Source organism: Neoarius graeffei, chromosome 1 (assembly GCF_027579695.1).
Source record: "Neoarius graeffei isolate fNeoGra1 chromosome 1, fNeoGra1.pri, whole genome shotgun sequence".
NCBI classification, from domain to species: domain Eukaryota; kingdom Metazoa; phylum Chordata; class Actinopteri; order Siluriformes; family Ariidae; genus Neoarius; species Neoarius graeffei.
The window spans coordinates 69,696,434-69,720,775 of NC_083569.1; the positions used below are offsets into that span (position 1 = coordinate 69,696,434).

At 38.8% G+C, this 24,342-nt stretch overlaps 1 protein-coding gene across 1 annotated transcript in view; it reads right to left on the minus strand.

The window, feature by feature from the left end:
* The window catches only part of LOC132888570 (NACHT and WD repeat domain-containing protein 2), a 102,174-nt gene that overhangs the window by 13,642 nt on the left and 64,190 nt on the right, over positions 1-24,342 (minus strand). The window contains exons 4-6 of the mRNA XM_060924618.1: positions 21,861-21,977; positions 5,428-5,631; positions 1,567-1,717 (exon numbers count right to left, since the gene is read on the minus strand). Of these exons, the coding sequence (XP_060780601.1) occupies positions 1,567-1,717; positions 5,428-5,631; positions 21,861-21,977 (472 nt within the window). The remainder of the gene's footprint in view (positions 1-1,566; positions 1,718-5,427; positions 5,632-21,860; positions 21,978-24,342) is intronic.

Consider the following 24,342-nt stretch of genomic DNA (forward strand, 5'->3'; position numbering starts at 1 on the left):
TCAAGTCCTATATGTTTTACTTGCTGTGCAGTATTAGTGGTCATTCGAGGAAAAAAAATGTTGAATAAGAATTATAATTGGCCTACTAGATTTCCCTTGTGCATAGAGGTTAGTAGAACAATGTGCTGAAATGTACTGCTGTTGTAATCTTTATCAAGTTGTTCCTGTAGTCACCAACAATTATAGGTTAAAAAACAAAACAAAACAAAAAAACCCTCAAGACACAGGTCAGCACAGGGGATAGGCTGTGTTTACATCATCAGTTTTTGAAGACTGCACACTAGTGGGCTATTGGGAACAAATTGAAAAATATCTGTTCTGTCTTTACAAGCTGTTAGTGTGGCCACAAACATAGATTGAATATCAACTCAATAAGACGCTTAATTGGAAGTTTACTAGAGTTTATTTGAGTCCTTAACAGAAGGAGTATACTTTAAAATGTCATAGAGTTTAGCTTTTCTACAGTTTAAAGGCCACTGGTGAATGGTTACTATAAGAGCTGGGATTTGAGCTCAGCCAAAACTTAGCCAGACACCAAAAAAGCAACAGGGCAAAGGATTTTGCAAGGGATTAGCAGCAGTCTGCCAGGTCACTCTGTTGTGTTGTTGATTTTAAAAGTAACTAAATAAATTACATAGGGAAATGAATACTTAAATATGAGTGAAAAATACTGTGGTGAGTGTGCATGGAAGAAGAGTCTGGAGATAGAAATCTTAGATTCTCGGTCGTTAGCCTGTGCTACTTGCTCTCGATAGCACTGGCTTGACTGCTTTATTAGCATTCGCTAACACGACTGATGAACAACTCGTGGTTAAGCTTGCGTTGGCCTTTGAGAAGGCTGAGGGTGATACATTTTTGGTCCCTCCCACTATAAATCAAAATCTGATTGGTTAATTCATCTGTGACTTCCTACATAAACATACACTGCCATGGCCTTCTGTCCCGGCAATGAAGTCCTAACCGATGAGTGAGCAGCTCTAAACTCTTCTCAGCCTAGAGACAACAAACACAAAAATCTCATTGGATAACTCGATTTTAATGTTTTCAGGACAGTAACCCTTTCATTTCTGAAGCAAATTTGACAGAAAATGAGGCCAAATTAGAAATAGAAGAGAATAATTATCATGAAATTATGAAAGAATGAAATAAATTAAATATAATATTTGAAATGCTGATATGTTTGGGCCTTCTCTGAAGGCCTAGAAGGCCCTGACGGTTCCCCTCTGCTAAAGGCATCTGATGAATACATCTCTCTTCTTTTAATTTAAAGTATATTTATTTTAAGAGTTAACACATCAATTTTATTTTTTGGTAGTTATCACATTTATAACATGGCCTTTGTTGGATTAACTTTATCCAAGACAATGACTAATGTTAAGTAAATGGTGGATGAGCCCTAGATGGATGTAACACAGAGGTGCTCTCATCTACATACACCTGATTCACTAATTCATCAACTATGGGAATTATAACAGGAAAAGCACTAAATTATTGGCATCCAATCTACAGTGCCGAATCCCTACAAACTGTCACAGATTTCCACAGCGGTAGAATTCTGCCACATACCCGAACAAAGAAATTTTTTGGCCTGTGCACTTTTCATGGTTCCTTTCTCTTGTAGTTGTAGAACTGCAGTTCTGAAAATTTTCTTGATCTCTTCAGAGACTGCTCTCCAAGCCTTGGCATTCTTGGCTTTTGCAACACTGCTCGACTCCATCTGTGAGAGAGGGAAAGAATCATGGTCAATGATCTGCCAGTGTTCAAAGAAAATAGTTAAGCTTCTCTGATCAAAATTTAGCTTTACACTATGTTGGTCTTTGAATGTTTAAAATAGAGATTCTTGGTTCCTTTCTCTGTTTAAGAATAAATAAAGCTTTGAAGAATAAATAAAGCTTAATCCATTCTCAGTATAAAGCCTCAGTCAGGTATCACTGTAGATGGTCAGTCAGGGTTTGTTTTTTTTTTGTCATACTCTGTGTTTTAAATTCAGAAAGCTATCGTGTATCTGATATGAGTCATCTGTTTTTGGAAAGCATATAAAATGAGAGAAAGGGAGAAGAGAGTGATAGAAAGAAAAGGAGGGGACAGGTTGCATTGGGCCAGATCAAGGTTTATTTATTTATTTGCTGAATACAGGCAGAAATTCAAACCCTGCTGTTTTTTTCTCATTTTAGTCCAGCAGAACCCCAGCAGAACCCTTCTTAACACTAATTACACAGTACGGTGTGTGTTCAAACCTGTTTGATACATATGCCATGATATGAGCCTAGCTATGTGTGTTTGCAACAGATCATATGAGTATGAAAGAAATACAAAAAAAAGAGGGATACATAGAGACTGCAATTAAGTGTAGGTGAATGCATATTTAGGACAGAGAGAGAGAGAGAGAGAGAGAGAGAGAGAGAAATCTGAACATCCGAAAAAAGCAATCAAGTGCTGAATCCTGTGCTCTTATGAAGGTTTAATGAAAGACAAACTGAATTTATGAGCCTAATAAACTCTCCTGCAGGCAAGCAGCTTGCTCTCTTGGGTCAGACAATTTCTGAGAGGTCCTCAGCCACTGGTTTAGCACATTGTGACATTTACAGGACACGTCTCAGAGGCTGGGTTCAAATTTGCCTATATGGCCTCCCGAGGGAACACTAAATGTATAATTCACAAGGTTTCCCTTTGAATTAAAGCAAGATGAAGTAGTGCAAGTAAAATGAAGTCGTGCATAATGGTTTTCAAATTGCTTGAGATTATGGCTCTACATTCATAAGGTTCACAAGAAAGGCATGTAGAAGAGGAAATATTTTTTGAACCATAAATGGACATGAAGTTTCAAAGACATACTGTATACTGCGGAACCAGTTAATTAGTTACATCCCAGCATTACACAGATTGTACACTCCAGTGATGTCATGTAATGTCTCATGTCATGTAACATACAGTGTGTGGTATTAATCAGGCAGACCGGAGAGCTAAAGAGGAAAATGAAAGACAACAATACAAATGCAAAGCATTAATGGAAAGAAATCATTAAGAAAAGACTTTGTTTCTATGCTATAGCAAACTGGGAAAGAAAGCACTTTAGGTCTTGTCTTGGATGAGACCCAGGTGATTTCCAAAAGATTGATTGAAAGAGGCAGCAATGGTGAGAAGAGCATTATATAATATTTACTGTGAGTTTAAATCCTCCCCTCATAAATGTAATTAATTGTAAGATTTTTCCCAAGTAAAGGTTTAAAAATGTCACAAAATACAGTAAGCATCTGCACACAGCTTGTTTATTGCCTATCGCTTCCTTTATGAAGTGCTAGACTCTAATTACATTTCATTCATATTACTGCTGATTTACAGCAGGTTAAACACAATGCACTCGCTGCACATGCCGTGTTTTAAATTGAAGCACTTAAAACTTATTTAGCTGCATGCTACCATTCCATGAAAATCCTGGATCTCAATTCTACTGAGACTACAATGGTCCAATTTTCAGCAACAGTGTGAAGCAATAATGTCTGCATGGAACAACGTACTGGCACAATGCATTCAGTATTGAAGAATCTTTACCGAGGTGAATGTTTGCTTTTAAGGAGGCTGTATGTGTACCTAATAAACAGGCAACTCAATGTACACTATATATTATTATTATACACACAGGACACTTTTTCGATGGAATAAAAACATTTATTTTTTTGCGGTCCAGTTTCCATCAAATCCTGGGCTCTGACTGGCTGGTGAGCGGGTCCGTATCCTACGATATGGACCTCAGTTACAGACCCCAGTTACGGACCTCTGGCGACTCGCTCGTTCACAACAACAACAAACATAGTAGCATTTTTTGTCAACATTTATCTTTTTTTAAATAAGGTTTATTTATAAGATTATCAAAAATCTTATAAATTTTTGCCAGCATTTCTCAGGAAAATAGCATTAATTTTACAGCATGGATAGCGATAACGACAGTGTTCACAGTGAAAGCGAGTTTTACTACCCTGAGGAAGAAGAAATAAAAGAAAACATTTCAGGAGAAAGCTAAAACCTGTACTTTTGCTAACGCCGAGCAAAAACATGGCTGAATCCTGAATGACTCAATTTTGTATAAATAGGGGACGACATAGGCGGCAAAATGTAGTTTTATTCCTGCCATGGAAGTGCACTTGTATACCGAGGAGGAAGCCATTTGTATTACAGCCGTGAATGAGGATTCAAAATGGCGGCTCGGCTCGGTTTTCCCTTTCGGGTGCTCTCGTTTTCTGTTAGAATTTGGTAAAGAAAAAAATAAATATATTATTTCCCAGCTTAAGGTCGGTCCGTATGGTGAAATACCGTGACCTCGGCCTTGAATACTGACCTCGGCCCAGAGGGCCTCACTCAGTACTTTCAAGACCTCGGTCACGGTATTTCACCATACGGACCTCCCAGCTGGTAAATAACATATGTATTTTATTCCCTTCTAGCAGGTTTCATTCATTTGGTTCGATAGCATGCAATATTGTTAGCATATCACTTATCCTATGTGCATTACGTCACTCTATCCAATGGAGAATGAGCGTTGAATATGGTTTATGATATTGCACGGTTGTCAAGACAACATGACGTCACACGTTGGAGACATAAAACTTACCGGCTAGCAAGTGACTGACAATTTGTAAATAAACATGGCCGCCAGGTTTGCTTTGTTAAATATGAAAGATTTTGAAAGAATTTTGAAAGCGAAAAACGCATTGAACACCAGAAAGGAATGTATAATAATAATAATAATAATAATAATAATAATAATAATAATAATGACTGGCTTTTTTCATGGTATATCAGATATATTCAAGTCAAGTCAAATTTATTTGTATTGCGCTTTTAACAACAGACATTGTCACAAAGGAGCTTTACAGAAAATTAAAGATTTTAAACATGAGCTAATTTTATCCCTAATTTAAATTTTAATTTATCCCTATCCCTAAATTAGGGAAATTATGGACTGGATATATTCCATTCAGCTAGCATGACACTGAACTCATCTTTGACTTGTTCAATATCATGCTAGCTGAATGGAATATATCTGATATACCACTCAATGCCAGCCAATATTATTTAAATGTAGTATAATCTAGAGTAGACTAGAGAAGTTGTCCACTGTCAAGGTCTAAACTTGGTCTCAGATAATTTTACGATATACGTTATATCAGCTCTCCGGTCTGCCTGATTAATACCACACACTACATGCTACATGAGACATTACATGACATTACTGGAGTGTATAATCTGTGGTGTAACTAATAAACTGGTTACGCAGTATATATATCTTTTAAACTTCATGTCCATTTGCGGTTCAAATTTTTTTTCCTCTTCTACATGTCTTTCTGGTGAACCTGATGAATGTAAAGCCATAATCCCAAGGAACTTCCTTCATTTTACCTGCACTCTTACATTGTCTATCATCCTTACCGAGTTCTGATAGTTTTTCAGCATCTCAGCTTTGGGTTTGAGGTAGTATGCCGGTGGTACTGAGTTTTCATCCCGGCAGTACCACTCCTCCAGGAGCCGTGTATCCAGACCTGCTTCAACTGCCGCATCTAGAATCATTTCAAACTCAGCCGATTCCACCTCTCCTGGAACACGAATGCTGCCATACTTCTCCCCCACCAACCCCTAGAAGAACAGAAAGACACACAGAGAGGAAGACTACACTAGTAAACATTTTCCATGATCAGAAAACACTTCATTAAAAGGCATATGACAACCAATGCCACATCATTTTACCTCAGCTTTATTACATAGCCGCCCAATATTTTGCATTAAATCGAACCTCATTATGATCTGCATAATTCTCCATTCACCTATCACTATATTTAGCAACACTAGGGACATGACTTTCACATTTAGTACTAACACTGAACAGCTTCAGGATGAGGGTTAAACCATTAGAAAAGACAGAATTATGACTTGGGGATTCTCCTCATAATTAGCATGTCGTGATTGAGGCTTGGTCTCTGTAACCTACCAGCCTTCTTTACTGGCAACAAAGCAAATCCTGTGCACTGATGTGTCTGTACAATCAACTCCAGAATTACTAACATCCTTCATAAGAATTACAGTAACAAAATAATTTGAATTTCCCACTTAATTGAAAAACCCCCTAACAACAACCAAAAACCACAAACAGTGACGTAGACATGCTATTGCCAGTGTTATTACATTATATACATTACATTACATTATTACTCATGCCTTTTGAAATTAATATTAATAATATAGAGCTTTGACAGCTAGACTGAAGAAACAAGCTTAAAACTTTGGGAAGCAAAATCTCTCCATACTTTACGCTTTTATTATTTATAAGAGTAGAAGAAGAAACCTTTATTTATCACATTCAAGACTTAAGCACACAGTGAAATTCCTCCTCTGCATTTACAGTGGTGCTTGAAAGTTTGTGAACCCTTTAGAATTTTCTATATTTCTGCATAAATATGACCTAAAACATCATCAGATTTTCACACAACTCCTAAAAGTAGATAAAGAGAACCCGGTTAAACAAATGAGACAAAAATACTATACTTGGTCATTTGTTTATTGAGGAAAATGATCCAGTATTACATATCTGTGTGTGGCAAAAGTATGTGAACCTTTGCTTTCAGTATCTGGTGTGACCCCCTTGTGCAGCAATAACTGCAACTAAATGTTTCCGGTAACTGTTGATCAGTCCTGCACACCGGCTTGGAGGAATTTTAGCCCATTCCTCCGTACAGAACAGCTTCAACTCTGGGATGTTGGTGGGTTTCCTCACATGAACTGCTCGCTTCAGGTCCTTCCACAACATTTCCATTGGATTAAGGTCAGGACTTTGACTTGGCCATTCCAAAACATTAACCTTACTCTTCTTTAACCATTCTTTGGTAGAGTGACTTGTGTGCTTAGGGTCGTTGTCTTGCTGCATGACCCACCTTCTCTTGAGTTTCAGTTCATGGGCAGATGTCCTGACATTTTCCTTTACAATTGGCTGGTATAATTCAGAATTCATTGGTCCATCAATGATGGTAAGCCGTCCTGGCCCAGATGCAGCAAAACAGGCCCAAACCATGATACTACCACCACCTTGTTTCACAGATGAGATCAGGTTCTTATGCTGGAATGCAGTGTTTTCCTTTCTCCAAACATAACGCTTCTCATTTAAACCAAAAAGTTCTATTTTGGTCGCATCCGTCCACAAAACATTTTTCCAATAACCATCTGGCTTGTCTACGTGATCTTTAGCAAACTGCAGACAAGCAGCAATGTTCTTTTTGGAGAGCAGTGGCTTTCTCCTTGCAACCCTGCCATGCACACCACTGTTGTTCAGTGTTCTCCTGATGGTGGACTCATGAACATTAACATTAGCCAATGTGAGAGAGGCCTTCAGTTGCTGAGAAGTTACCCTGGGGTCCTTTGTGACCTGGCCGACTATTACACGCCTTGCTCTTGGAGTGATCTTTGTTGGTCGACCACTCCTGGGGAGGGGAACAATGGTCTTGAATTTCCTCCATTTGTACACAATCTGTCTGACTGTGGATTGGTGGAGTCCAAACTCTTTAGACATGGTTTTGTAACCTTTTCCAGCCTGATAAGCATCAACAACACTTTTTCTGAGGTCCTCAGAAATCTCCTTTGTTCGTGCCATGATACACTTCCACAAACATGTGTTGTGAAGATCAGACTTTTATAGATCCCTGTTCTTTAACTAAAACAGGGTGCCCACTCACACCTGATTGTCATCCCATTGATTGAAAACACCTGACTCTAATTTCACCTTCAAATTAACTGCTAATCCTAGAGGTTCACATACTTTTGCCACTCACAGATATGTAATATTGAATAATTTTCCTCAATAAATAAATGACCAAGTATAATATTTTTGTCTCATTTGTTTAACTGGGTTCTCTTTATCTACTTTTAGGACTTGTGTGAAAATCTGATGATGTTTTAGGTCATATTTATGCAGAAATATAGAAAATTCTAAAGGGTTCACAAACTTTCAAGCACCACTGTAACCCATCTGAAGCAGTGAACACACACATGCACACACAAGTGAGCAATGAACACACACACATACCCGGAGCAGTGGACAGCTATGCCTCAGTACCTGGGGAGCAATTGGGGGTTAGGTGCCTTGCTCAAGGGCACTTCAGCCCAACCTTCAGGCCATGGCTGCCCCATGTTAACCTAACCTGCATGTCTTTGGTCTGTAGGGGAAACTGGCGCACCCGGAGGAAACCCACGCAGACATGGGGAGAACATGCAAACTCCACACAGAAAGGCCCCTGTCGGCCACTGGGCTCGAACCCAGAACCTTCTTGCTGTGAGGCGACAGTAGTACACCACCACTACACCACCGTGCCCCTCAGGCAAGTATAGGAACAACTAAAGTTTTAAAAAGAATATTGCTTTAGGTACTTATGTAGCAATGTATACTGTGTCGTATCTCATACTTTGAAAAGGAAAACCTTGTATTTAGAGGTATTCTTTTCATTTGTACACACAAGTGTAAAAAAATCAACAAAATTAAAAGGAAAAAATCCCAGAGATTAATATTTTATGTATTTTAGGAACTGGGTTACATCCTCATCTTGAGATTTATCCATTTCAAAAGTTATAGTGTCACGTCCAACATGTGAACTACTCAGTGACTCTGTGTCTAAGAGGCAAACGGAGACATAGATCTCTCTCTCTCTCCTCACTGTGTGTTCATATGTGTGTGTGCCCGTGCACATGCACAATGCAGTGCCACCTGCCTTCTGACAAGATCCAACAATAATCAATATTGTCTGTGGTCGCAGGTGTGTGTATGGATGTTTAAAGGACTCGTGGCAGATTGTTGGCCTGTTATTTCTACTTCCCCTATTCACCTGTATAAATGAATAAGTCTCGTTGCATAATCTATCAAAGATGTAAACTTTAGTACAGCTTTTTAATGGAGCTTTTGTGACAAGCCCTAGCCTCATCTTGTTTGGGATATGACTCGTGTATGTGTGTAAGGAGGAGGAGCTTTGTCTTTACCAGTGAATATATTCATCTGAGTCTTCATGCCTTATAAAAGATGGATGATCTTCTTTACTTTCTTCCTTTCTTTTCTCCCCTTCTTTTAATTTTGTCATTTATGCTTTCACATTCTCCACACTGATGCAACTGCTGTTACTGACTTCTACATGCTTGTTTTACTTTTTAGATTAAGCTAATTCATTTGGGCCCAATAAACTCTATAAAGTTTCTTTCATGTGTGAGTCCTTCTTTGTTGTTGCTTAAGCTAGGATTGCTACCAATTGGAGCTCAACCATTCATATTACATTTACTTTATTTGGGTTTTCCTTTGGTTTAACCTGATTTTCAATAAAGAGTTTGCCTGGTTATACACATCGTAACTGCTTATCCTGTGCAGGGTCGCGGGCAAGCTGGAGCTTGCTGACTATGGGCGAAAGGCGGGGTATACCCTGGACAAGTCGCTAGATCATCACAGGGCTGACACATAGACACAGACAACCATTCACACTCACATTCACGATCAATTTAGAGTCACCAGTTAACCTAACCTGCATGTCTTTGGACTGTGGGGGAAACCGAAGCACCCGGAGGAAACCCACGCAGACACGGGGAGAACATGCAAACTCCATACAGTAAGGCCCTCATCGGCCGCTGGGCTCGAACCCAGAACCTTCTTGCTGTAAGGCTACAGTGCTAACCACTACACCACCGTGCCACCCTGGTTATATACAGTACTGTGCAAAAGTCTTAGGCACATGTAAAGAAATGCTGTAGATGAAAAATGGCTTAAAAATAATGAAATTAAATGTTTCAACATAAAAAAATACTATAAACAGCAGTAAGCTATAATAAATGAAACCAAATCAATATTTGGTGTAAGACGACCCTTTACTTAAAAAAAAAAAATAGTAGTCTCAGGTACAATGAGTGCAGTTTTATAAGGAAATGAGCTGTAGGTTTTACTGAGCATCTTGCTACAGTTCTTCTGGACACTTTCTCACACTTGCTTCTTAATTTTGCACCAAAACTCAGTAGCCTTCATTATGTTTTCTTTTTTAGTCTGAAAAGTGCTCTCATGTCATATGCTGCTCAGATATAAACATGTTTTTTTTTCTGTAACATTTAATTTTGTGCTGGAAAACGAACATTTGGACTCAAAAATGTTCTTGTTCTGACTCGATAATGTAGAAGTCATAAAATAGAAATCTATAACAAAGTTTGTATCGAGAAAAATAGGGGGCCTAAAAATTTTGCACAGTACTGTACATTTGGTTAAATAACCAAAGCTGATTACCAATAAGTATCACAAATAAGTAAAGCAGTAATCAATGAATTAAAACAAACAAACAAACAAACAAACAAACAAACAAACAAACAAACAAACCCAAATAACATTGATAATCACAATTACACATATGGGAGCTTCGAACTGAAATGTAGGTAACGGGGTTTAGTGTTAACATGCAATTTGTAAATGTGAATCAGAATGAGCAGATGGATATTTATCAGCTCATTAGCCTTTCAGTTGAGTAGTAGGGGCATTTGCATACAAGAGGCACCTTGAAGAGCTGACCTGATATAAAGTACTGTATATATAAATTTCTTATCAGCACTAAAACACACTAGAAACAATTTGATGTATTTTGGTAGTCTGCTTTTCAGTATTTGATTAACTTCTCTCTGTGTTCTGCTTATATGAAAATGTGTTTATTTGATCAGTACATGGCTCACCTAGTGTATGTATAAATGAAGCTTTTATTAAACCTGACTTCAGTTAAATCTGAAACGGTCAAGTTCGAAAATGATTAAAAACTTAGCTATGAATAAAATCCACTTAACTACAGGTGAGGTTGGACAATGGTTGAGTTTTCTGCCTCACTGTCACCTTAAATAGCTTTAGTTTTAACAACAACAACAGCAAAACAGAGCAGATATTCATCGCTGTCTTTTTTATTTGGAGCAATCTCAGACTCAGTGAACATTTTTTTCCTGCTCTTCATACTGTTTGTACTTCTTTCCTCATTTAATTGTTCTCTTGGCAGCATGGCTGCCCACTGCTCTGGGTGTGTGTGCTCATTGCTCACGTGTGTGTGCATGTGTGTGTTCACTGCTTCAGATGGGTTAAATGCAGAGAGGAAATTTCATAAGTGTGTGATGAATAAAGTTGTGCTTTCTTTCTTTATTTCACTGGATCTTCCTTACTTCTTTGAATGTCTGCTGATTTTTTTTTTTTTTGCTTTACATGGCCCACTACTGCTACATCTATATGAATGAGGTTGAAATTCTAGATAAATTCTTGTAAATTAGACGTATATGAGGGTAAATCTGGTCATGTTCTATGCATACGGAATATAAATATATATGCCATACGTAAGGGCAGGAGCATGCATCCATGAGCATTTCATGAAACACTGCTCAAATCTGTGCTCATGTCTACACTTTTACAATTATTGTGAATGCAGTGTTGCAGCAGAAGTGAGTAATAACTATTGCCTTAGGGCACATGTCTTTTGCCCCGTTGAGCTCTTTTGCATACATAGCCTTCACTGATAGCCACATTAAGACTAGATCGTGTTAGATGAGACAGTGTTATTAAATAAATACAGTGTCATCCTGGCATAGCCAGAAATTAATTTTGGAGCAAATATAAACTATAAAATCACCAGAAGAACTCAACAATTATATTGATATGTCGGATACACTCGTATTTTGGGGTGGATGGTGGTGGATGTCCTTTTTGCACAGTAGTTTTAACTGGCATTTGTGGATGTAACTCTGTATTGTAGTGCTTGGCAAAGGTTTGTCAAAGTAATCCCAAGCCCATGTGGTTATATTAGCTATAAGTGAATGATGGTTCTTTATGCAGTGCCATCTGAGGGATCAGAGATCACAGGTGTTCAGCTTAGGCTTGGGCCCTTTGCCTTTTACACACCGAAATTCCTCCAGATTCCTTGAATAGTTTAATGATATGATGCACCATAGAGTGTGAAATATCCACTTCCCTTCTTATCTTTCTTTGAGGAACATTGTTTTTTAAACATTTCAATAATTTTTTTCACACATTTATTGACAAACTGGAGATCCTTGGCTGATCTTTGCTCCTTTCTTGGATACTGATTTTGTACCAAATCATGATTACGGTCACCTGTTGATATCACCTGTTTCAAATCACATCATTATTTAATTGTTTTACCTCATTACTAGCTCTAAATTGTCCCCGTCCTAATTTTTTTTGGAATGTGTTACAGGCCTGAAATGCAGGAATGGATGTATATTAACAAATGAAATGAAGTTGACCTGACAAAACATGAACTATCTTGGGTTCATACTGTCTGCAATGAAATACAAGTCAAAATAAATTTAGAAATCACTGCTTTCTTTTTTTATTTGCATTTTTACATACCGTCCCAACTTTTTCTGATTTGGGATTGTACAGTAGATTAAATTTGACACATGGTACACAATTGTTTGTAAAGTGTTGGAAAATAACTGCTAGGTTGCAACTTTGCAGAATTTTCAGGTCTTTTTGACATACTGGCGTGTCTGAGTCAACTGGATAATTTTTTTCTGTTGGATCATTTTCATATGTTTCATCCAAAATCTCTGTAGGATGAAGAGTTATCATACTTGATTATTATTATTCTTTTAAATGGCTGTTTAAAATTAGTTGTTTGATTAAAAATTCTAGAGCCCTTGAGAAATTTAGACAGCTCTCTTAGTCATTGGCTTCATACCAAGTGCTCTGAGCTCAATGCACCAATTAAAAATTGCCCTGTTGGATTCGTGGACAGACTAATGGGAACAAGAGACTGATATGGTTGATGCAACCAAATATCATCTTGGTCATTGTTTCTAAAATCAGACTCAATTAGTATTGAGTATGTCAGAGAATTGGAGAATTCTCACTAGTAAGAATCCTGTCACGAGTCCTGTCATGTACTGCTTGTATAAAAACCTTCAGTATAATTTTTTTTGCTGTCGTATGCTCGAGGTAGTTTTGCAGGAAGAAAATAGGAATATAATGGTGTGCTCAGCTGAGATACTTTATTACAGGGATCCTCAAAGGAGCCACTGATTCATAGGAATGGGTATAATAATTGGTTGTTTTGTCTTGGTTTTAGGGTGTGAGGAGACTTTACACACTAAAAAGCCATTTTGGCTGACACAACTTCACTTATTTTAAATTTATGTCATTTTCGCTGTATTCTCTAAAGAGTATCTTGTGGTAAACTACATTACAGTGGTGCTTGAAAGTTTGTGAACCCTTTAGAATTTTCTATATTTCTGCATAAATATGACCTAAAACATCATCAGATTTTCACACAAGTCCTAAAAGTAGATAAAGAGAACCCCGTTAAACAAATGAGACAAAAATATTATACTTGGTCATTTATTTATTGAGGGAAATGATCCAATATTACATATCTGTGTGTGGCAAAAGTATGTGAACCTTTGCTTTCAGTATCTGGTGTGACCCCCTTGTGCAGCAATAACTGCAACTAAATGTTTCTGGTACCTGTTGATCAGTCCTGCACACTGGCTTGGAGGAATTTTAGCCCATTCCTCCATACAGAACAGCTTCAACTCTGGGATGTTGGCGGGTTTCCTCACATGAACTGCTCACTTCAGGTCCTTCCACAACATTTCGATTGGATTAAGGTCAGGACTTTGACTTGGCCATTCCAAAACATTAACTTTATTCTTCTTTAACCATTCTTTGGTAGAACGACTTGTGTGCTTAGGTTCATTATCTTGCTACATGACCCACCTTCTCTTGAGATTCAGTTCATGGACAGATGTCCTGACATTTTCATTTAGAATTCGCTGGTATAATTCAGAATTCATGGTTCCATCAATGATGGCAAGCCGTCCTGGCCCAGATGCAGCAAAATAGGCCCAAACAATGATACTACCACCACCATGTTTCACAGATGGGATAAGGTTCTTATGCTGGAATGCAGTGTTTTCCTTTCTCCAAACATAACGCTTCTCATTTAAACCAAAAAAAATTCTATTTTGGTCTCATCCATCCACAAAATATTTTTCTGATAGCCTTCTGGCTTGTCCACGTGATCTTTAGCAAACTGCAGATGAGCAGCAATGTTCTTTTTGGAGAGCAGTGACTTTCTCCTTGCAACCCTGCCATGCACACCATTGTTGTTCAGTGTTCTCCTGATGGTTGACTCATGAACATTAACATTAGCCAATGTGAGAGAGGCCTTCAGTTGCTTAGAAGTTACCCCCTTTGTGACCTTGCCGACTATTACACGCCTTGCTCTTGGAGTGATCTTTGTTGGTCGACCACTCCTGGGGAGGGTAACAATGGTCTTGAAGTTCCTCCATTTGTACACAATCTGTCTGACTGTGGATTGGTGGAGTCCAAACTCTTTAGAGATGGTTTTGTAACCTTTTCCAGCCTGATGAGCTTCAACAACGCTTTTTCTGAGGTCCTCAGAAATCTCCTTTGTTTGTGCCATGATCCACTTCCACAAACATGTGTTGTGAAGATCAGACTTTGATAGATCCCTGTTCTTTAAATAAAACATGGTGCCCACTCACACCTGATTGTCATCCCATTGATTGACAACACCTGACTCTCATTTCACCTTCTAATTTTAACTGCTAATCCTAGAGGTTCACATACTTTTGCCACTCACAAATATGTAATATTGGATTATTTTCCTCAATAAATAAATGACCAAGTATAATATTTTTGTCTCGTTTGTTTAACTGGGTTCTCTTTATCTACTTTTAGGACTTGTGTGAAAATCTGATGATGTTTTAAGTCATATTTACCGTATGCAGAAATATAGAAAATTCTAAAGAGTTCACAAACTTTCAAGCACCACTGTATGTCTTTCGAAACATTTCTGTCATTTCCTGTGTAGTGATACACAATTGGATATCCTAGCAGTCCTTTGAAGTGGTTTGAGGAGTGTGTCTGAATTGTACTTTCTTTTTCTTTGTGCTTTCCTCAGTCTATTTTCTCCTTTTCCATGTCTTCCACCACCTCGTTGTGCCTGAGGCTCTGTGACTGTGTGTCAGCTGCACTTCTCCTCTAACAAGAGCTTTGATGTTTCTGTCTCTTAACTGAAAGAAACCTCCGAATTGCTGTTTTTTCTTAAAGAGGTGTCAGAGGCTTAGTGAGAATTTAAGAGCATTTGGGTCATGTTTCCATTTCTTTACCTGAAATAGTGACTCATATTGAGAGTTTGGAAATCATATTAATAATATGTGCTTGAAATAAAACTAAAAACAAAAATAGACGTATGAAGAGTGGCTCGTGTAGGGCTTCAACATCACAAACTGCTGATCATAGCTCTGAAGCTCTGACTCAGAGCTTCAGAGCTATGACATTTTCTTTTCATTTGAATGAACTCACTTCTCTCTCTCTCTCTCTCTCTCTCTCTCAGACAGATTAAACAGCTCCAATCTGCACAGGGTCTGTCTCTGGGGACTCAAACTGACACATGCAACCCAGAACTGTCAACTGCAACCCCCTACTCTTGTCTTTTCTCTTTCTCTGATCAAACACTGGGTTCCCAGTTTACAATAAACAGTCCTGAAACATACATAACTCCCAGGAACAGCACATCACAACAACAGTGAGGGCACTGACTGTCACTGTTTTCAGACACCTCACATATCAAAGGTCTAAAAGCACACACTGCTTTTAGTAGCAGGGAATTTATTTCGTGGAGTGCTAAGAAAACATCTCAGTGCTCAGCCAGTGTTTTACATAGCTTGCAAATAGGTCAGAATTTGCTTTTTGGATATCCAAAGCTTGTAAGTCTGTATGGGTTTTCCTCGAACCTTTTACCTGTTTTGCATCACTTCCTCTGGGATTCACGTTTTGGAGAATCCGAACATCTGAACTCTCTCCCTAGAGAAACAGCAAAGCACATCTCACAGCTCTGAGCTCTGACCTCATTCTCTTAGGGAATAATAAAGCATATTTTTGCAAGACCAGGCTAGCCAGGGTGTCTCTAAACTCTGAACTCAAACAGAATGACTCAGAAAGAAACTCTGCCCAAAGTGTATGGTATAAAGCAATTGAGGAAAAATTAACAGAGCCATGTCTGATTATTTTAACTGTTTAACAAAAAAAAGAAAGAAGAAAAAGATGGTTAATCTTCCATGTCCAACTTCTAAGGACAGTTTGCCATTATGTTAGAAAGACAGAAGATGCTTAAATACTGTCTTGCGCTTAATTTAATTCCGCCATGGTGGAAACCAGAGCAGTTTGAACAGAGAGAGAGAGATTACATATTTCATCGAGCTGAGAGGGGTAGCCTTAAAGAGGGCAAGAGGTACTTGGGATTTGCTGGAGGACAGGAAGGATATAGATGTGTGAGAATAGGAGGAATAGAGTAGGAGAGAGTGACAGGAAAAGAGATAGAGAGAGAGAGACAACGATCTATTAAATGAGGCATGAGAGTGGGAGAAAGACAGATGACTGAAAACACAGATAAGATAATGGAAAAGGAGAGAAAATGAGAAACCCAGATTAAATTAGAAAAGGGATGTTTGAGTACCAGAGAGAGTTATGAAGGGGAAGGTAGCAAAATGAGGGATAGCTATTGAAGTGTTGAAAGAGAGAGACAGAGGATCCTGTGTGCCCTGTAAATGTCTGACCGAGACACAGACAGTCAACAGACATAGACAATGTGCAGAGGGAGAGGGGTATCACAATGAGAAGGAGGACAGTAGGAGAATGGGGGACCAATGGAATTCCTGGCTCTCTTTCTCTTCATTCACTCTGCTCATCATTCTCTGACTCCAATTATCTTCCTACCCCTCACCCACATCACTCATTTACATTTTAATCATTTAACATCAATCTCACCCACACGTGTGCACTGATCTCTCATCTACACTCGACCTGCCAGTGATCAGTACTATACCCCCCCCACACACACCAGAAGAGAGTGATCGTTACAAAAACGTGCCCTATTTTTTTCAGCCACATTTTCTGATTACAGTTGTTTAGTGCTTGTCATTGCACTTGTCTAAAGTTCATTAAGGTTGTATGGCATGTGGGATTTGTCCAGATGTTCAGTGGGAACAACTGAGATTATTCAGCACACTCCTGCTGTCGATGAACAGTCTCATTTCTAAGTAGACGATGTTCATTACAAGGTAGCAGACGACTCAAACGATGTGTCAATTGCAGAGACAGATGTTGATTAGCATCCAATTAACTGCATATCGTTCATGCATTGCACATAGCATAGTGGCAAATAGAAAAAACTGAGCGTCTGTGTTCAGGTAGAGGTGTGAACACACATTATAAAGATAATGGGAAACGGGAAGCATTTTTTTGTTTTCTAGTGTAACATACTTCCAAATTTGGAATTTTGTTATATTCAGAATAGCCAGTGTTGTGGGAGGAATGGGGAAATGAAACATGACAATGTTCATCTCATCTCATCTCACCTCATCTCATTATCTCTAGCCACTTTATCCTTCTACAGGGTCGCAGGCAAGCTGGAGCCTATCCCAGCTGACTATGGGCGAAAGGCGGGGTACACCCTGGACAAGTCGCCAGGTCATCACAGCTGACACATAGACATAGACAACCATTCACACTCACACCTACGGTCAATTTAGAGTCACCAGTTAACCTAACCTGCATGTCTTTGGACTGTGGGGGAAACCGGAGCACCTGGAGGAAACCCACGCGGACACGGGGAGAACATGCAAACTCCACACAGAAAGGCCCTCGCCGGCCCCGGGGCTCGAACCCAGGACCTTCTTGCTGTGAGGCGACAGCGCTAACCACTACACCACTGTGCCGCCCTACATGACAATGTTATTGGATAATATTATTTTTCCCTGCCAAGTGCATGGTGATGTAGTCAAAAAAATAAGGAAACATTTAGTGATCATTAAATTTTGATGCTATAGAAAGATAAAGATAAAACATTTAATCCTGTCTTTTTAAAGGATTTTTAAAGGATTAAGGCAGATTTAAGGGATTAAGGAATTATGCACACAATGACCATGAATATAAATGAAGAAAGTAGACAATGGTCATTTTTAGATGCTTTAATACTTGTCACATGTAATTTCTCCCCTGTCTTCTAACACTCCACATCACCTGTCTTAAAACACTCTGTCTCACTAGTCTTCTAACACTCTACCTTGGTGATCTTACAACACTCTGCCTCACAGGCTTTACAACAAGCTGCCTCATCGGTCTTCCACTAATCTTCTGACATGTTGTCTCACCACTCTTTCAGCACTCTGCCTTGCCAGTCTTCCAGCACTCCAAATTACTGGTCTTTAACATACTACCCCATTAGTCTTCCAACAGTCTACCTAGCTGGTCTTCCAACACTTTTCCTCAACATTTTCCCAACACTACCTCACCCACCTTTTAACGCTCTGCCTCACTAGTCTTCCTGTACTCTGCCTTGCTGGTCTTCCCACACTCTGCTTCGCCGGTTGTCCAACCCTCTTCATCTATAATCTTCCAATATTCTACCTTGCTGGTCTTCCATCACCCTGCCCCACTGGCCTTCCAACAATCTGCCTTGCCATTCTTCCAACACTGTGCTTCACTGGTTGGTCAACACTCTGTTTTGCAAGACTTCCAACACTATATCATCAGCCTTCTAACACTCTGCCTCCTTGGTCTTCCAACACACTGCCTTGCTGGTTTTCCAAGACTCTGTCTTGCCAATCATCCAACATTCTGCCTCACTGAGTGTCCAACATTCTGCCTCACTAGTTTTCTGAAGCTCTGCCTCCCTGGTCTTCCAAGACTTTGCCTTCCCAGTCATCCAACATAATATCTCACTGAGTGTCCAACATTCTGCCTTGCTGGGCATGCAACACTGCCTTGTCATTATCACCTGCCATAATACCTGCCATGATTAACGGTGTTTGAGAAGACAGAGATGTATAATACATTAGAATCATGCACTAGAATCATGAGCTGAAAACCTTCTCATGCTTTAACTACATTAGAAGTGGCATGCTCTGGACTGTTATACTTCATCTTCAGATGAGCAATCTGATCTGGTTTTTTCTGACATTAACAACTCCTGCATGCAACCCATCAAACCTTTTTAGCTACACACTTGTGGAGCACATCAAAATAATTCATGTCAAAACAATTTATATCCTTACCATTTTACCAATGTCAGTATGAGAATTACAGAGCCTTTCCTTCTTTGTATATCTCAATACCGTACTTCCATTCAGTTACCGTATTTCTTTCAGATTTGCTTTATACAGGGTAGATAATTGTATTGTAGACTTCGAAATTCAAAATAGATTTCAAAATAAAGGTCTCACCCAAGTGTCATGTAAGAATTTAACAAAATGAGTAAAAAGGTGGCAGGGTACACCCTGGACAAGTCATCACAGGGCTGACATAGAGACAAACAACCATTCACACCTATGGTCAATTTAGAGCCACCAATTAACTTAACCTGCATGTCTTTGGAGGAAACCCACGCAGACACGGGGAGAACATGCAAACTCCACACAGAAAGGCTGGGCTCGAACCCAGGACCTTCTTGCTGTGAGGTGACAGTGCTAACCACTATACCACCGTGCTGCCGTATGAGGCACACCTGTTAATTGAAAAGCATTCCAGGTGACTACCTCATGACGCTGGTTAAGATAATGCTAATAGCGTGTAAAGCGTCATCAAGGTAAACAGTGGCTACTTTGAAGAATCTAAAATATCAAAGTTAATTAGTTTTTTTAAAACATTTTTTGCTTACCACATAATTCCATCTATGTTCTATCTGTTATTTCATAGTTTTGATGTCTTCAATATTGTTCTACAATGTAGAAAATAGTAAAAATGCAGAAAAACCTATGAATGAGTAGGGGTTTACAAACTTTTGACTGTTACAGTACGTATACACACACACACATACATATATATATATATATATACAGTCATGTGAAAAGTATACCCTCTTTCAAGTCTAGGTTTTAAGTGTCAGGACATAATAAAAATCATCTGGTCCTTACCAGGTCTTAAAATTAAGCAAATACAACCTCAGAGGACCAATAACACATGACATATTCACCCTGTCATTATTTATTTAACACAAAGTAAGCCAAAAATGTAGTAGCAGTGTGTGAAAAATTAAGTACACCCTTACTGCTTACATAGAAATTATGAAGGCAATTAGCAGCCAGGTGTTGCTGATCAAATTAATTTGATTAATTGATTGTGTGGTCACCGCTTAAAAAGCAGAAGTTTTGGCAGTTTGCTGGTCTGGAGCACTCAGGTGTATGTTAACACAATGCCAAGGAGGAAAGACATCAGCAATGATCTTAGAGAAGCAATTGTTGCTGCATATCAGTCTGGGAAGGGTTATAAGGTAATTTCCATACAATTTGAAATCCATCATTCTACTGTGAGACAGATTATTCAGAAGTGGAAAACATTCAAGACAGTTGCCAATCTTCCCAGGAGTGGACGTCCCAGCAAATTTACTCCAAGGTCAGACTGTGGAATGTTCAGAGAAATTGCAAAAACCCAAGAACTGCATCTAGAACTCTACAGGCCACAGTTAGCATGTTAAATGTTAAAGTTCATGACAGTACAATTAGAAAAAGACTGCGCAAGTATGGCTTGTTTGGAAGGGTTGGCAGAAGAAAGCCTCTTCTATCTAAAAAGAACATGGCAGCACGGCTTAGGTTTGCAAAGATGCATCTGAACAAGCCACAAGCCTTCTGGAACAATGTCCTTTGGACAGATGAGACCAAATTGGAAATGTTTGGCCATAATGCACAGGCGAAAACCAAACACAGCATATCAGCACAAACACCTCATACCAACCATCAAGCACGATGGTGGAGGGGTGATGATTTGGGCTTGTTTTGTAGCCACAGGGCCTGGGCACCTTGCAGTCATTGAGTCAACCATGAACTCCTCTGTATACCAAAGTATTGTGGAGGCAAATGTGAGGCCATCTGCCCAACAGCTAAAGCTTGGCTGCAATTGGATCATGCAACAGAACAATGATCCCAAGCACACCAGCAAATCTACAGCAGAATGGCTGAAAAAGAAAAGAATCAAGGTGTTGAAATGGCCAAGTCAAAGTCCAGACCTCAACTCAATTGAAATGCTGTGGCGGGACCTTAAAAGAGCTGTGCATAAACAAATGCCCTCAAACATGAATGAACTGAAGCAATGTTGTAAAGAAGAGTGGGCCAAAATTCCTCCACAACAATGTGAGAGACTGATAAAATCATACAGAAAACGAATGCTTCAAGTTACTGCTGCAAAAGGTGGGTCTACAAGCTATTGAATCATGGGGTGTACTTACTTTTTCACACATGGATTCTGCATTTTCACTTAATTTTTGTTAAATAAATAATGACACGGCTCCGGTTTCCCCCACAGTCCAAAGACATGCAGGTTAGGTTAACTGGTGGCTCTAAATTGACCGTAGGTGTGAATGTGAGTGTGAATGGTTGTCTGTGTCTATGTGTCAGCCCTGTGATGACCTGGCGACTTGTCCAGGGTGTACCCCGCCTTTCGCCCGTAGTCAGCTGGGATAGGCTCCAGCTTGCCTGCGACCCTGTAGAACAGGATGAAGCGGCTAGAGATAATGAGATGAGATGGGAAATAATGACACGGTGGAATCTATTGTGTGTTGCTTTACACCTGAGGTTAGATTTGCATAATTTTAGGACCTGGTAAGGTTCAGATGATTTTTTTTGTTATGTCTTGATTGGTAAAACCATGTAACTGGAAGAGGGTGTACTTTCTTTTTCACATGACTATATATATGTAGATAAATAAATATGGATACAAGTGTTTTACTGGAGAATACGCCACTCTACAATGTCATTTTACTGTTAAGGGTTGACAGAAGGCCATATATACCCACAACAAAGCATGGACCTGCAGATGTCTTCAGGCATTCTTCTAGAAGCTTCATCCGCAGTCTTTGTAATTCTGGACTGTCCCACTCCTCTTTGTCCACACCCCAGTACATGTCCACCACCTGAAACACACACACACACACACACACACACACACACACACACACACACACACACACACACACACACAAGCTGTAAGTACATCAGTACAGCATATGTGACTTCAAATCTTTTATCAATTTTTTTTGTTATATATAATAACTTATGGATCCCTGATCATTTCTATAACCTTTATGCAATAATACAGCATACTACAGTTTTATTGCAATACACCATGCTTTAGTAATAATACAGTATAGTTTTAATACACTATGGGTTTTCCTATAGTACTTTAAGTCCATTATAGGCATCAAACTCTGAACAAATGGTACTAAAAGGATTATAATATGACACTTTAGGGAAACTGAAACCACAGCCACAGTTTCTGTATGTTTATGAAATTAAGGTGGTTTTTCATAGTTATACATAACTGAATAGCACAGTAACCATGGTTGTACTAAAACATAATTATTTTATCATATCACATTTATTTTTCATCTGCAAAAAATCAAAGAGCTAAAGAAAACCTTTTGCACAGGTCTAGAGGAGCACATATTAATTACTAGTTAATTATTGGTTTAAATTTCCCTTTCATTTCTCTTAATCCTGGAACATATTAATTGCCTTTTTATTTATTTATTTTTTCCACACTCTTACAGTACATAGTATGATTTTAAGGAACATAAAGGGTGCGAGAGAGAGAGAGAGAGAGAGAGAGAGAGAGAGATGAAAAGGAAGTCTACACGGATTGTCTCAATAGGGAGCTAAGTCTTGCTTTTACACAGCAAACAGGTTTGACAGCATACTGCGAGAAACAAACAGTGTTAAATGAGCACAGTGGAGGGAGACTGGTCTGTCTGTGAACACTTTCCTTCCCATCTCACATTTGTATGATTGTATTATTTGTTGTTTGTCATGTGCATGTTTCTGTACGTAGCACTGGATGGTGATGGGTCGAGTGTGGTAGAAATTGAAAAAAAACCCATGCATATTACTTAAAAACAATGTGACAATCAGTAACGCAGCCTGCGGAAGGTCTTAAACTCACCTTTCCCCAAAACACTGAGAGCCAGCTTGGCCATCTGGGTGTAATACAAGCTTCTGTTACCAAGATATGTGCAGCAGGTCTGATGGCAGTGTGATTTAAGACCTATTGTGTTGAGGTTTAATATCCGTTTTGTGTCAGTCAACATAACACATCACCACAGCGTGACATAGAAAATGTCAGTGGATTACAAATCTGATCCAATACTCATCCTGACTTCAGGCCCCTTACAGAGACATACACCATCAGACTGGTACATTTCTGTATTCCTGCCTACTAAAGTTCCAGTGCATTTTGTATGTCTGGATGAGAAACAGCATATGTGTATTGGGTGTGGTAAAAACAGCGTAATGAAGAGAGACAGGACACCAGAATTGCAAGGTGTAGGGATGTCCCTGGACACATTTGTCAAAATCAGTTTTGCTGACACACATAATCAACAGCAAAGTCACTGCAGGAGAGACGTCTGTCACTTTGTGTGTGTGTGTGTGTTTGTGCTACTCTCCAGGTTAACCTGCCTCACTCAGGTTTGATTCTTCTCATCTTCTATATCCCCTTAAAGTCCCAGCTTGTTATTCGGTAACACCAGTGTATATACGGTAGGAAATTGTGTAGTTATAAGAACGATAAATTCTGGGACTTTAAAGAGTTTTATTCAAGAATAAATGTCATGGGTCACACCCAAAATCACACTCTTGATTTCTGGGTTGATCTGTGTCCACATAAGAATACTGCTTTAAAAAAAAAAGTTTATTTCTGCACTTATCATTGTGGGCTGTTTTTGTGGTGATTGAAATTCTTTAACTGGCAGAAAAAAAAAAAACAAGAGAACAACACGTGTGCAAAGATTGTTAGTATTAATTCTGACTATTGCATGCAAATGAACTGTTTACAACTATGTGCCCTAAATGTTACGCTCTGTTAAAAACGTGAGTTCTGTCAGAATGTAATAAGTAGCTCGCATCAAGTCAGTGTTAGTTTGATGCCTGACTTACTTTTAAATGGTTTTAATAAGGCTTTTAACAACTTCCTCTAAATGGCTTACCTATCATATTTGAGCGTATAGAAATTTCATTCAGATTGTTGGTTGAGTCTATTCATATTTTAGCGCATTAATGATGATTGGATAAGATAAGATAAGATAAGATAAGATAAGATAAGATAAGATAAGATAAGATAAGATAAGATAAGATAAGATAAACTTTATTCATCCCTCAGTGGGGAAATTTACATGTTCCAGCAGCTCACAGATAGAAAGAGTCAGGAATAGACAGTAACAAAAAAAAAAAAATAGAGTGCAATAAAAATATATAAAAAATAAAATAAATAAAGTAAAAAGTAAA